The sequence below is a fragment of the Grammomys surdaster genome, unplaced genomic scaffold, assembly GCF_004785775.1.
Source record: "Grammomys surdaster isolate TR1022 unplaced genomic scaffold, NIH_TR_1.0 144, whole genome shotgun sequence".
NCBI lineage: Eukaryota > Metazoa > Chordata > Mammalia > Rodentia > Muridae > Grammomys > Grammomys surdaster.
In genome coordinates this window covers 8809372-8820525 of record NW_021604602.1, presented here as the reverse complement: position 1 = coordinate 8820525, position 11154 = coordinate 8809372, and the positions used below count along the sequence as shown (strand labels likewise).

At 54.7% G+C, this 11154-nt stretch overlaps 1 protein-coding gene across 1 annotated transcript; it reads right to left on the bottom strand.

Moving 5' to 3' along the window:
* Positions 1-7062: 7062 nt before the first annotated feature.
* Positions 7063-10722, bottom strand: Tmem121 (transmembrane protein 121). Its single transcript, XM_028764408.1, has 2 exons — positions 10673-10722; positions 7063-8603 (listed from the first exon to the last, which is right to left on the bottom strand). Exon 2 carries the CDS (start codon positions 8413-8415, stop codon positions 7459-7461), a length of 957 nt encoding a protein of 318 aa, XP_028620241.1. The 5' UTR covers positions 8416-8603; positions 10673-10722; the 3' UTR covers positions 7063-7458.
* Between the last annotated feature and the right edge of the window lie 432 nt (positions 10723-11154).

Sequence of the window (11154 nt, the reverse complement as noted above, 5' to 3'; positions counted from 1 at the left end):
CCTGGTCACTCAGTGAGTGAAGTGGGAGGGGCCTGGTCACACAGTGAGTGGAGTGGGAGAGTCCTGGTCACACAGTGAGTGGAGTGGGAGAAGCCTGGTCACACAGTGAGTGAAGTGGGAGGGGCCTGGTCACACAGTGAGTGGAGTGGGAGGGGCTTGTTCACAGAGGCTCAACTCTTGTTTGGTGAGAGTACAAGTGCCCGTTATATTATAAAACGAACGCAGCACATTAAATGTGTAAAACAACCTGCCCACCAGTTCCCAAGGATAATGGCACCTCTAGTTGTTTGTATGTAAGATCCATTTAAGTGATAAGAGGTGGCAAAAAACAATCTCTGTAACTCCAAGTCAAAGACAGCCAGGGATGAATAGCAAGAGCCTGTCTTAAAACAATCACAAGAGTGTGAAGGCTTGGAGGGGAGAGGGGTCACGACACACAGCGGTGACACAGGGAAGGGGGGACGACAACACCACTCCTCTAATCCCAGCACTCCGGAGGCAGAGACAAGCAGATCTCTGGGTTTGAAGCCAGCCAGGCCTACAGAGCGAGTTTCAGGAGAGTCAAAGTTACACAGAGAGACCCTGTCTGGAGAAACAAACAACAAACAAAAACAGCAACAAATCCATTTAAAGAAAAGAAAATTATGGCCAGAATACAGACAGGGTTACTTCAAACCCCTACTCCCCCCGCCCCGCCAAAAAAAAAAAAATGGAGTATGAAAACAGAATTGGAAAGGACAGAAAAGGGACATGCCCAAAAATAAGTGAGCCACTCAGCCTACAAATGGTCAAGGAGAGGCTGACGGATCCAGACTGCAGAGCCTGGCTGGCAGCCACCGCTACGACTCTGCCAAGGCCAGGCATGGGTGAGGATCCAAGGGCTGGGATGCCCAAACCACTAACAACACAAGACAAGGGGAGGCTCAAGAGACCAAGTTAGCCTGTGTTTCCAGAGGCTGGCCAATGATCCCAGGATGGCCCCTTTCTTTGCTATACCTGGTTACAAGGCACCCAAAAGGTAAACCCTTTCCCCTTTCCCTGCGTGTAACAAGTGTCTAAATTCTGGACTGCAGAGGTATTCTGTTTTGAATCTGAAACATCCTGCAAAGATTCATGTGGAAAAGTTTGGTTGGCACTGATAGGCTTTGGAAAGTGACTGACTCCTGAGAGCTCCAACCTTGTAGATAAAAGATTTTATAACTTGATAAAATTGTTAGAAGTGGTAAACACTGGGAGGTGGAGCCTATTTGAAGGAAGTAGGTCTGAGGGTGGAGCCTATTATTTGAAGGAAGTAGGTCTGAGGGGTGGGGCCTATTTGAAGGAAGTAGGTCTGAGGGGTGGGGCCTATTATTTGAAGGCCGTAGGTCTGGAAGGTGGCGCCTATTTGGAGGAAGTAGATCTTTAAAGGGGTCTCTCACACACATCTTTCTGACTGCCGAGAAGTGAGTAGCCTCCTCCACCACACACTCTTGCCTTCATAACACCGTCTTCTCTCAAGCCCAAAACAATGGAGCCAGCTATAGTCTAAAAGCTCTGAACCTCTGAGACAAAATAAATCCTTTCTGCTTTAAGCTGTAAAGAAAACCTGCCTGCCAGCCTAGTCTACAGAGTGAGTTCCAGGACAGCCGGGGCTACACAGAGAAACCCTGTCTCAGAAAACTAAAAAGAAAAAAGAAAACATGCTTAACACAGGAGAGTGAGCATGTGTCTAAAGCCACTCTCCAAGCGTCCCCCAAAGGCCGTTTTCAGCCTTTTCGGCACTCTCTCTGTCTATGACCTAAGGGAGCAGCTTGAGTCCTAAAAGCAGGACTCACACCAAGGAAAATGAAATAGGAGAGATTTGGGTTCCAGCAGCTGGGGAAGTGGCAGCCTGGATCACTTACACTGGCAGACTTACAGCGAAAAGAAATGAAGTCCACGCTGGCTAACACACATATTCTCTCCGTGTCTGTCTCTGCTGCAATCACAACATGCTGCAAGCTGGGAAATTGGTCAGCAACAAACATTTACCTCTGTGCTTCCAAAAGCTGGAGGTCCAAGGTCGTGTCGGCAGCAAGCTGTGCACAGTGAGAGTTGCTCTCTGCAGCCAAGAAGATGCCTGCAGCATCCTCGCGCTGGGTCATCAAAGGAAAGCAATGGCGGACTCCCCACGTTAGAGCCCTTCTGAAAGGGCAAAGCCTTCAACTAGGTTGCTTTGGGATTTCAGAAGGACACAGACTGTCAAGCCATAGAGCTACCCTGAGTTTTCTATCCTAGTGGGAAGTTATGTTCCTTAGCTGAGCCAACCATGCCAAATCCAGCGCAAGTAAGAGCAGAGGCCACTCATATCAACCTGACACCAGGTGGGGGGTCTCAAGAAAACTGGAGTCTTATCACCTGGAGAGGGAGGCTACTGGGCCCTTTTGCTGGCTATTTTTATGTCAACTTGACACATGCTAGATTTAGTCATCTGAGAGGAGAGAACCTCAATTAGGAAAATGCCTCCATAAGATTGGGATGTATGCAAGACTCGAGGGCATTTTCTTAATTACTGATTGATGAGGGCGGGCCCAGCCCATTGTGGGTGGGGCCACCCCTGAACTGATGGTCCTGGGTTCTATAAGAAAGCAGGCTGAGCAAGCCGCGAGGAGCAAACCAGTAAGAAGCACCCCTCCATGGCCTCTGCAACAGCTCCTGGCTCCAGGTTCCTGCCCTGATTTGAGCTCCTGTCAGGAATTCCTTCAATGATGAACAGAGTGGAGGAAGTGTAAGCCTAATAAACCCTTTTCTCCTTCTCAAGTTGCTTTAGTCATAGTGTTTATCACAGCAATGGTTACCCTGTCTAAGACAGCCCTATAGGCCAGTCCTGACCAGACCTCCTCAGGGTCCTAGCCTCTACCACCTGAAGCACAGTCCTGCCAGCAGAGAACTCCCACAGATCTATAGGTGTGGCACACAGCCGCCCCAGGCACACCGAGCCACAGAGGTGCGAGTTCTCCTTGCCCGCCTCTGACTGAGGAGCCCTTTGTATTTATTTCTGGTCTTGTCCCACGAGTGAAGTTACTCAAGTCCTACCATGAGGGTACTCTCCTCCATCCCACGCTTCCTCCTGGGCAATTAGCAAAGGAGCTCCTAAGAGGGAGGGTGACTCATCTAAAAACACAACAGAGTAGACAGCTTTTCTGAGGGCCATAGGCTGGTATCTCACAGTTGCTTTGCTCAGAGGAATCGGATCACAGGGAGTTTCACCTGTTAAGGTAAATGGGCTTGATTTTGATGACTTCAGGTTTCATTGTTTTGGGGCCATTTTTCTACAGCAAATGTGAGTGTGCTTTAGAGTGGAAGGTGAAGGGTCACAGATCCAGACTTCCCTCTGTGGTGGAATCAGATCAGCAGAGGGACTCCGTCCCTGCCCCAACATCACTCCAAAACAGTATCCACATAAGTAAAGGTTGAATGGGCATTCCTAAGTGTCCCTCCCTCCTCAGAAGCCCTAGCTTGGTACCCAAGACCTCATCAAGCTCCTAGGACAGCCTCTTGTGGTGCTCCCATGCTTGGCCATGTCTGGGATTTGACTTTGAGAGCCTTCCCCAGTGTCAAGGTGCCAGGGAAAACACTCACTCCTGGACCCAAGATGCAGTATTGCCCAGCAAGCAGCACATCATAGCCTGACTGTATTGTTTCCTCTTGCCCACAGGGCCAGCCTAAGGGAGACAGTGACGGCCAGCAAGGGGCTGCCCAACGAAACTCACCAGAGCCCACCTCCTCTGATTGTAGATAGTGCAGCGTCAACACTGGGATCCCGGCGGTCTGCCCGGGGCTTGGCACACCACAGCAGACAGCAGTCCTTGCTACCATCACTCTTACCAAAGCCCAACTAGAGGAAAATGGAGCTAAGGGCCCTCTTACATGCAGCCCTCTCACCTGGACCAGAAAAGGGCTGAGATTAGGGTTATTCTATGGCTTTGCCAAAAGAAGAAAACAGCAGCCTGCCCTTAAGGGGAGAGGGGATGCTGAAGATGTAGTTCCATTGGCACAGTGTTTGCCTACCATGCATGGAGCCTGGGTTTCACACAGCACTGTTTTGTTTTGTTTTGTTTTGTTTTGTTTTGTTTTGTTTTGTTTTGTTTTTTAAAGGGTGGTGGGCATAGCGCCCATGCCTTAATCCCAGCTCTGGGAAGGCTCAGGAGTTCAAAGCCATCATCCTCAGCCACTCAGTGGATTCAGGGATAGCCTAGGGTACATGAGACCCTATCTCAATAAACAACCAAACAGACAAACTGTCCAAGTCAGGAAGGTGACACCTATATTCTCAGCTATTCAGGAGGCTGAGGTAGGAACTCGAGCCCAGGAGTTTGGAGCCAATCTGTGTGACAATATGAGACCCTCATCTCAAAAACTATCAGTTGAGAAAGCTGAGAGAGTGCAGTGCAGACCCCAGTAGCATTCCCAGCATTGGATTTGTGGGTCTTGAGCACCGTGGAGGCTAGGCTCCAGGTCCACAAACTTGTCTGGACCCTGGTTAAGATATCAGATCTTGGCAAGGTCAAGCTCCCTACAGTAACGGGACCATCTACCAGGATGGAAAAAATCAGCACACAGTAGGTCCTACTCTGGGACATGGTCATAGGTGGCTAGTGTATCCAGACAGGAGCTTCTCTGATCCTTCACTAAGCCCTTGCCGCATAAACTGGAAACGTGGTGTCTCACAAAAGAAGCTGGAGAGGGTGGCTCCGCTCCTGACATCAGAGGTGGGTCGACTCGTTGAAGGGGCACAGCACATGGGGATAGCCCTGTCCCCAGCCCTGTTGTCCAGTTCTCTTCCTCCACTCCCACAGATGGCCTGAAGAGTTGGCTGCCAGTGCTGTCTTTACATCCTGACTCTTTACTCCGAGTCTTGGGGAGCATGCCTCTCCTCAGCCCACACAGGCGTCTCCAGCACGTCCCCTCCACTGCTCAGCCACCGCTCCTGCCCCTTCTTGGGCCTCCTCTGCTGGTTGGTCCACCCATCTAAAGCACTCCAGGGGCTTAGCCTTTGACACACTATGTCTTATGTTGTGTACAATCTCAGAATCCTCTTCTGAGACAGACACAAAATCCATCTCAGGATCCTCACAACGAGCATGCCTTGACAGGCCATTCCTCTGAGGACTAGAACCCAGGAAGAATTCCCCATACCAATTTACCTCACAGGGAGTGCCCCCCCACCCACCCCCACCCCCACCCCCTGAGTCTGCACACCATCCACCTCCCTGCCCTTTGACAGTCATCTGACTTACCCAACACTTCACCTGAGGTATTCACTGGCGGTCTCCATGACCACAGCTATCCTCCAGCCTCACACAGTAACCTTTCTTGATGTTAACCACATGACTCACCACTCACAGCCCTGGGACGCTTGCTGTTGGAAGGCTCAAATCCAATTCTTTCCCATGTCCCAAGGACCAGCTCTGCTCAGTGCCGGTCCCACGTGCCCATCATACCCAGTCCTTGTGAGGATTTTAGGTCACGGTCAGCGGCCTAGCACCAGGATTTATGAAGCAGGAATGAGTTATGAGGACGAGGAACCCCTAGCTCCCTTCACCATATCTGGACAGACAGGCCACCTCAAGAAGTTAGGGAAGGCTGCAGTTAGATAAGTCTGACCCTTTAGCAAATGGGACCACAGAGACAAGAGACCAGCAGGGTAGCACGTCCCTGGCTTAAGCAAGAGAAGGGCACAGGCTACAGCCCAGCTCTGCAAATTAAAGCTCATCCTTTGAGCCTCACCTACTGTGTTCCCCACTCAACACTGCACAGAACCTGGGTCTGCCTACTAGCTGAGGGATTCCTGGAACCGCCCCCGTATTGTACTTCACAGGGTCACTGCCCTGTATACCATAGGCCTCCACTCTCTAAGGCCTGTCAGTGGGTTGCAGTGTCTTGTGAGTGTGGAATCCAAAGCCAAGGCTCTCGGGGTGCTCGTCAGGTACTGCAGAGGATGTGGTCAGATGTGGAGAGAAAGCTAAGAATGGAAGGCAGAGAGGCACTGCCATACTCCACCAGGTCAGGAGTCTAGCCACGGGTAACCTCTGTACCCACGGAGAGAATGGTCTCCAAAGACAGCTTCTTGCAAAACAGGTGACTCAAAGTCCAGACTCAGAGAAGCAGCTTTCTGGGTAGAGAAGGGAGTGGTTGGTGCATCCAGAGGTGGGCACAGGAATGGAGCTATCCTACTGTGCACAGCTGGACCTGCACCCCTCTACAACCAGTAACAGACTGGACAACAAAACCCTTGCTCTGGATCACAGGGGCGTGGATCCCTGCTTCAGGGAAGATGAATGTGAGGATCCGGCAATGCAGTGAACTACGGCCTGGCAGGCCATAGGTCTGCATGGCACTGCAGACACCAGGTCAGGAATCTATGTAACCATCACCCCTCACAAGTAAGTCTCCTCAAACAGCCTCATAAAGGCTCCTCCCCAGATGCTACAGAGAGACACTTCAAGGCCTGGTGAATTCAGTCACCACAGATGCAGGGGAGAGATCAGGGAGAGACCACCTGCAGACAGACTTCAAGGCCTCTGTGCTGGGCCAGGGCACTGCGGGACTGGTCAGTGTCTGGGGCAGGGCCAGGCTGGGTGACATAAGGCCAGACTGCTCTTCTGGCTGAGGCTGCAGCTTCAACTTGGGTACAAAGTTGGCACCTGACCCAATGGATACTGACAGTCATGAGCCCAGGTCCCACACAGGCAGAGCGGGTTTGCACAGGAAGGAGATGGAGGTACAGGACATTTCTGAACCTGACTAGGGAAGGGCAGGGACGTGAGGCCTGGGAGGCTGTGGAAAGGTGGAACGGGAAGGGGAGGAGGTCAAGATACCTCCATAGAAGCAGATTTTGTGGGAACAGTCACAGTGAGGTGGGAGAAAAGAGGGTGTCTCTGACACGGGGCCACAATGGACCACCTGGAGAAGAGACCCCAGAAATACCTGTCTGCTCCAGAAGTACCTGTCTGCCCCATGGCCGCCAGCACTCACCAGTCCTTGCCACTCTAGACAGCTGTTAGGCAGGGGACTCATGAGACAGGAAGAATAGCCAGGCTCTGGGTACAAAACTGTAAACACAAGTCTTTAAAATGACAGAGGCCTCTTTGGCCCTAAACTCTGAGCCAGAGGCCCCTACCATAGGTCCAGATCTCCTGGAACACTGTCCCCCCTTCCCACCCTGGCAGCCCAGCATCAGGCAGGGGTTGAGCCATCTCCACTCAAGACCAGGCCTCACCAGCTGCCCTGTGCATCGAGGTGAGCTAGTGGAGTGAAGGCTGAGGGTCCATGGTCCCGAGAGATTCCTGAGATGAAGAAGCTGACGTGGCCCCAGGGACCCCCAGGCACTGCACAGGGATTCACAACACCTGTCCCTAAGGGGAGCCTGCCCCATCCCATCCCATGCAAACCGCGCGCAACTAGTCCAGCGTCTGTGCGGCCCGCTGTGGGGGGCTGTCACGTGTCCAGCGCATCACGAGTGGGTGAGGGCCCGTGGGGGCGCACTGGCGGGCCATGCAGTGGTGGAGGAGGCGGCACCGAGTTGCGCTGGGAAGGCGGTGGTTGCAGCTCAAGTGCAAGCGCAGGTGGTGGAAAATCGCGAACCTGGCGACGGTACTCGAGGAACGTGCAGGCCTTAGTGGCCAGTGCCACCACGTTCTTGCCTACGAAGATGGCTGAGACTCGGCTATCGCGGAAGAGTGCCATGTTGGCAGCACGAGCCAGCACAGCCACCACATTGACAGTGGCGAGGCTGAGCACCGGGTACAGCATCATCTTCTGCGGTGCGATGTGCTCCCCTTGCATGCTGACCTCACTGAGCGCTACGCAGGGCAGCACCAACAGCAGCATATAGCAATAGAAAAAGGTGAGACCTTCGGCCCACAGTGGCAACCCAGTGCGTGGCGGCTCCCAGAGGTTGGCCTGCATGTCCAGCAGATCCAGCAGATCTAAAGCCACCCAGAAGAGGCGGCCCCGCAGGTCCTCGCGCTTTCGGAAGGTGCGCACATATTCCATGCGGTCTAGTGCCACAAGCAACAGGAACAGGCCCGGCACGCACACAGACAGCAGCAGTGTCAATGCCTTGCGAGCCACTGGGTCGGCCGCTCCGCGCCGTGCCGCCTTGTAGTTCTGAAAGATGAAATAGAGCTTGATCTCCAGCACGAAGATATAGAGGAACCAGAGGATCATAGCGTAGCCGCGCTTGGCCGTGCGAACCTCGGCACCCACCCACACGGCCACGTAGCGCAGCACCAGCAGGAAGCACACATCGCCTACCAACACAATTATGCACACGCCAATCTTGCGCGGACCCTGGTTCTGCTCCACCAGGTATGCGTCCATGACGGCCATACTGCCCATGATCACCAGCGTGGTCAGGCACACGTGGCGCCGGTCTGGAGGAGGCAGCACCATGGTCAGCGGCCCGGGCTCGGCCCTGGCACGCGCGGCGGTCCCAACGTGAAGCGGGACGAGGTCCTGCTGTGTCCCAAAGAGCAGCGGGCCCCGATGCTCAGCCCTCCGGCATGGCGCAGCGCAGCTGGGCGCGGGGCTTGTCCACTTGCCCGGAGAGCGCAGCTGCTCCCGGCCGGCAAGCTCGGAACCTGGGAAAGACCAAAGACAAGTCTGATTGTGGTGTCGAGTGGCACCGAAGCTGGTAGGGCGCACGGCAGCCTTCCCAAGCCTGGCTGCTTCCTGCGCATGGTGCTGTCCCCACGCCGGGTGCGGGAGGCCTCCTTGGTCGCACGCACGCGCCGCCGCTAGCACCGGAGACCCGGAGACCCTGAACTGGGCCTCCAGAGGGCGCTGCTGGCCCACCTGAGGGACCGATCTCATTCCCGCCACCGCCTGGAAGGAAATGGAACGGAAGTGGTTTCTCCCCGCCGCCACTCGCATTCTAAATGCCCTGGTGATTTGTCGCGGCTGGACCCACACCTCCCTCTCTCCTAGCTCTGACAGCCTGAACCACGATGCCCGGACTGGAGGCTTTAGGCCACTACTTTAGAGGTACATGGCATCTTTTCCTGGTGTTGCGCTGAACTAGGCGCGCAAGAACTGAAGACCCAGGTCCCACCCTGGGTACAAGGCACTGAGCAAGTTTTCCGATCCTAGATGGACAGTTATTCAAATCCTGAGATATCCATCCTACAAGTCCCTCGTGCCTATGACTGACTGCCTTGCACCACCAGCAGCCCCTTGTGTCCACACGTCAATCTCTCCCCTTCCTGAGGCTGTCTAAAGCAAAACAGGCTATTCTCATCCCTGACCCACCATTGCTAGCCATCGCCCTGGAGAAGTGTTTTCCTCCTGACCACACCTCCTGCTACACTCTCTCTAGCCCAGCACACTTGCACTTTCAGCTCCTCTGATCGTGGGCTTCCGATGTTGAAGCTCCCTCCCCCTCCAGGGCCAACCTCAGGAAAGTCTTCAGGAGGATTTAGTCTCTCCTCATGTTCCTGGAACTGGCTGTCATGTCTGTGGCACTCAGATGTGATGGCCAGATTGTGAGTCCTGATATCTGAGCCTTTTCACACCACCCAGCCCAAAGCCACTTCCAATCAAGGCCTCTCCTCTCCTCTCCCCTCCAAAGCACCTGGCACGAGGACTCTTGTTTACTGTCCTGTCTAGACAAAGACATAAAATTTATTGTCATCCATAACGGGTGATGCATTCAACCTGCTCCTGGTGACACCACAGTAACCCTCAAACTCCATCTCAGCTTCTGGCCCCTCCATTCACCCCTAGGGTTCTCACAGAGCTTCAATGAGGTGTTTAGGAATCATCTGCCCACAGCAGGGCTCCAAGGGTCCACACACTCCTGCTTGTCAGGTACACCCATTTTCATTCCCACTGGTGGGTACTCCTCTCCCAGGACGCACAGGCTGGACCCACCCCTGCCCACCTGGAACTCCATTGGCTACAGCCAAACACTGAAAATTTCCTTCCTCTTAGCAATTGTCCAGGCTGAATAGCCTGCTGCTTGACAGCCCTTTCCATCATCCGCACACCATCCCTTCCATGCTCAGTCACTGTCAAATGCCAAATGTCACGAGCCAACTGGTAATGGGACAGACCCCAACCGCTAAGAGAGGAATGCCCAGCCTTCAGGAAGCCAGAACCCAAGCCTTACGTCCCCTCCCCCACACTCTGCCCTAGCCATGTTCCCAGAGACCCAGCCCAGGTCCACCTGCCCTGGGTCTCCCACGCCAGGCCCAAATGTCCATCCCTACCGACCCTGCCCACCGTTCAAACCTCACACAGATATTCAGGGCCTCCAAGCCCTAAAATGCCTGCCTCTCCCTCACGCTTTGCAAGATACCCTCTTGGCATCTCCAAAGAAGAGGCTGAGGCGAAGGAGGGTCCTCTCCTCCTCAACCCCTTTGAGGAAGGTCTAATGGCTCCCAGCAGGTTGCGTTTCAGTTTGTCTTTTCCCACTAAAGATTTCCCCAGTGGGGTCTGGGCCTGGTCCTGCCGCCATGCAGCTGCCCCTGCCCATCCCACGGCCTGGAGCCTGGGGGCGGGAATAGTACAGGCCCGCTGGCAATCGCTGCCACTGCCACTGCCACTGCCGCCGCCGCCGCCGCCGCCGCCGCCGCCTACCGTCCAGCTCTGCCGACCCGCTCGGCTCAGCCACCCGCCTCCTGCTGTCCCGCCGTTAGCATCCCGCGCTTACCCGGCCGGCCAGATGCAGCGCGCCGGCCGGCCCCGCCGAGCCTCCGCGCCGGGCCCAGGCGCTCCGTGCTGCGCTCCGCCCCTCCGCCGCGGGCACCGCCTCCGGCCGAGGCCCCGCCCCGCGCCCCCAGGACGCCCGGACCCCAGCCAAGAGAGGACCCAGGTCCTAAGGCTGTTGCGTAGTACGGGTTGCCATGGCGACAGCTCTGCGCGCTCAGGACAGGTGGCACTAGGTGCCAGACAACCTGGCATTCACATCAGACCCTGTGGTCTGTCCACTTGCCCTCACACACAGAAAAAAAAAAAAAAAAAAAAAACAACGTCAAAGAGTTCTCATCAGTCCTCACACCATGAAATGACTTTGTATGTGGCTCTCCAAGCTCAGACCCTGACGGCCACTAATGTGATTCTGCTTTCCTGCTTCAAGCGGACCTCTGGACCCAGATCCGCGGAGGAGGCCGGGCATAGGGGCGGGGCTAAGTA

Coding starts and splice junctions, on each gene's coding strand:
- Tmem121 (XM_028764408.1), bottom strand. CDS start 8,415: ATGGTGCTGCCTCCTCCAGACCGGCGCCACGTGTGCCTGACCACGCTG.